A 3,412-nucleotide genomic window follows, 5' to 3' on the forward strand; every position below is an offset into this window, starting at 1 on the left:
CAATGTACATTTGATTCCAACAGTCCTTAAAAACATTCGCCAAAACTGAAAAATAACAAATGGTTTTAAAATTGTTTTATTGATAGTTTATAGGATTCAATATGGTTTTACTGCCAAAACAAAGTCTTCTGCGGGTAAACTCACACATCGTATGTATGGCATTTATGAAAAGGCACATATTCCTATTTTAATTGATAATAAGCTTTCACAAGCTAAAATAAAGGATAAGCAAGACATATTTATTCAAAGTTAGTCTATAGATAGTGGAACCTTATAGGCATTGGATGTACTGTTATCTATATTGTAGACAAGTACATAATCTAGGAAAATGGCGGACATTCAGTAGTAACAAGTGGGAAGCAACATGCTGAGCGCTGATTTGGTTATGAGATTGTAAAAATAAATTTGATAAACAGCTGACGTCATGTTTAATATGCAGTGTGATTGCCTTAAATAAAAGTTTTCGGAATGGTTACCAAAATTGCTCTCCTGTTTTCGGACTTTCATATTATTCCTACACCATTTGATGATTTTGTGCGGTACACTATCTTCTAAATCTTCTAAATTAACGGCGAAAAAAGGAAAACCTTTTGAATTGTTGCATTCCATTCTAAATGCAACCTTGATCGTAGCAGGGTCAAAATTAAAAAAGGCGTCAGATTTGTGGCAGTTTCCAACAGCATCCCTCACACAACGGATGGAACACTCGACGCTGCAAGAAAATTTCTTATATACCAGTATAATAAATCATTAACAATAAAGGTAAAAAATTCTTAATATGCCTTTTTTAATCTCATTCTTTGGTAATTTTATGTGATTTTTATCTAAATGTGTTCGTGCGTGTGTGTGTGTGTGCGTGTGTGTGCGTGTGCGTGCGTGTGTGTGCGTGTTTGTGTGTGTAATATTAAACAATGTATGCTTATAAAGTTAACTAGCTTCATGTTGAGGTTTTCGAGTTATATTAATGTATCACATACTCCTGACACCGTTCGTTTAAATAAGCTTCTGCCGTTGACGGTGAAATTGCGAGTTCAACTTTGCTGCATCGATTTAATTTCGCATGGACCGCGTCAAAGTCACAGTTCTGAAATTAATACAATTGTATTAAGTATAATAGATATACATGATATAAGTTTTACACTTATAATAAGTGAAAATTACAACATTGAATGCAAGCGTTCAATCGAATTCCTCAGCATATGTTGGGGCTGAGTTTAATAACAAAAATACAAACATTTATCAAACACTTACTCTCAATCGTATGATAAATTTGATTACTGTACTTTCAACTGAACAGACATATAAAGTATACCCAACCTAACTAGTATAGAGGAATTGAAAATATATTAGTTGGGTTTTGCATGTATTAAGAAATGATTGAACACTTAGTGAATTTTATCATATGAGCGTTTGCATAGCTTTGGCTAAAACAAAGTGATATGGTGTACAATGTAATTTGGTCATTACAATTATTGCATTTTACGATGTTTAGGTGCAACAAACCTAACGAACATTTAAATGACTAATAACGTTACTCTACACTTCACTTATATGCCGCCTGTTGTATGACAGAAACAAACTACTATGCGTCGAGCCCTCGCCAATCGTAAATGACAAGCGAATATATGGGTTTATCGCCGCCACATGGTCCGAAAAACAATGTTTCGTAGCCATGGAATCAAATTAATGTTTAAAATTCCTAAAGAGGCATTACCATAATTGTATTAAACAATGGCTTTACACTTTCCATTATTATTAAACATATTGATTTACATATATCATCATTATATTACTCTTATGTGATTTTCTAAGATTGTATTATTAAAAGTCCAATTATGGCAATTCCCCTTAAAGATGCATTTTACAAATTATTATAGTAAGGTAGTGTCACATAATTTGTAATCGCATATTTTAATAGTATATGCATTTACACATGGTACTGTTTTCATCAATCGTTTTAAGAAATACAAGTATACAAAATACAACAATTATTACACTTTTGAAGTACACATTAAACTGCAATTTAAATCTAAGTAACATATTATTTAAAAAAAAGCTAAATTGTATCAATCTTATACAAACATAAATGTGTTGATACCACTAATAACAATCACAGTTTCATGTATTCAACAACCACCCCAAAATAATACATAAATACAGTAATGCATTTAACATAATATCACGATTGTATTCATCATTTCGATTTGCGAAAGTGGGTGCCTCAAATATGTACTTGCTTAACTTAAATGACTTGTGTGTATTTAGGAACTGAGTAAGCCTTATTATGTGAGAGTGGACTTTGCAATATTGTTTAATGTAGTTTTCTATAAATTTAACAACATTTGTACATATCAATTATAAGTAAAGCCGAGTTTTTATTATCTACCAAAACGAATTTTTAGATTATGCGCTGAAAACGTAATTTTGTAATGGATATCCTCAACGTCTTGATTCGATCGTTTCTAAATAAGATTACAACGAAAATGTTGTCATTAATTTTAATAATGCAAATACTCAAGAATCATTTCCATCACGTTTTCACTCTTGTAAGAATCGATGACTCTTTACTTTAACGAAGAAAGACAATTAACCTCATTGATTTATGTGTTATTAGACCGCATATAATTAAATCCAAAAGAAGAGTAAATAATGAGTACGTCCCTAACCTTTCCGAAAGAATTCAACTTATTACGTCAATGAAGAAATATGTCAATTGCATATTTCTCGCAGTATTGTATTGTCCATTAACGTTGTTTAAACCATTATTAAATCATACTTACATATTTGTTTAAATTTCCAGATATCACACTGTTTTTTTTTTTGTCAACGGAAACATTTGAAGTTGATTTTATGACAAAAAACACCTCTGCAGAATTCAACGTATATTATTCTGACTCATTTATTCAGTATGGGAATATTGGAGAAACAAAGCATCCAATAAATGCAAAGCTGCATTTGGTGTACCAATCAACTAATATGTAGTTACCTGAGTAAGTGCCAGTGGGACTAAAACAGTCAGAAAAAACACGACACCTGAAAAAGAGTAACATTTAAACAGAGACATAAATAATAGAACAGTTATAAACTAAGCTTTTGATGCATAAACTTATCTAAAATATCAGATTTGTCAACATGTAATGCTACTTTCAAGTGAGTATCCATTAGGTAAACTGTGAAACAAAATAAATGTGTACTTACTATTAATAAGCAAACATTCAATTTGATTAAAACCAAACACCATTATTCAAATTAATCCATACACGTAGAATACTATTCATTTCAAATGCCTACCATAGTTTGCCTTAAGCATTTTACACTCTCTTGATCCTATGAAATTGATAAAACCACAAATTCTCTAAAAACTTGTTAAGCAACGCAAGTTGTGATTAGCAAAGGTGCTCACTGTCCTTAG

General features: G+C 31.2%; 1 protein-coding gene across 1 annotated transcript; it reads right to left on the reverse strand.

Moving 5' to 3' along the window:
- Nucleotides 1-249: 249 nt before the first annotated feature.
- On the reverse strand, nucleotides 250-3,412 carry LOC127831609 (uncharacterized). The gene is made up of 5 exons (XM_052356588.1): nucleotides 3,292-3,412; nucleotides 2,987-3,033; nucleotides 978-1,084; nucleotides 588-712; nucleotides 250-320 (listed from the first exon to the last, which is right to left on the reverse strand). The coding sequence occupies exons 1-5, from the start codon at nucleotides 3,308-3,310 to the stop codon at nucleotides 250-252; spliced, it is 369 nt and encodes a 122-aa protein (XP_052212548.1). The 5' UTR covers nucleotides 3,311-3,412.

This window comes from Dreissena polymorpha, chromosome 5 (assembly GCF_020536995.1).
Source record: "Dreissena polymorpha isolate Duluth1 chromosome 5, UMN_Dpol_1.0, whole genome shotgun sequence".
Taxonomy (NCBI): domain Eukaryota; kingdom Metazoa; phylum Mollusca; class Bivalvia; order Myida; family Dreissenidae; genus Dreissena; species Dreissena polymorpha.

Excerpts from the sequence above, each read along its gene's own strand:
- LOC127831609 (XM_052356588.1), bottom strand. Across the intron at positions 1,085-2,986 it reads TCCCACTGGCACTTACTCAG|AACTGTGACTTTGACGCGGT; the intron begins GTAACTACATAT and ends TATTAATTTCAG. Across the intron at positions 321-587 it reads GGAATGCAACAATTCAAAAG|ATTATGTACTTGTCTACAAT; the intron begins GTTTTCCTTTTT and ends CCATTTTCCTAG.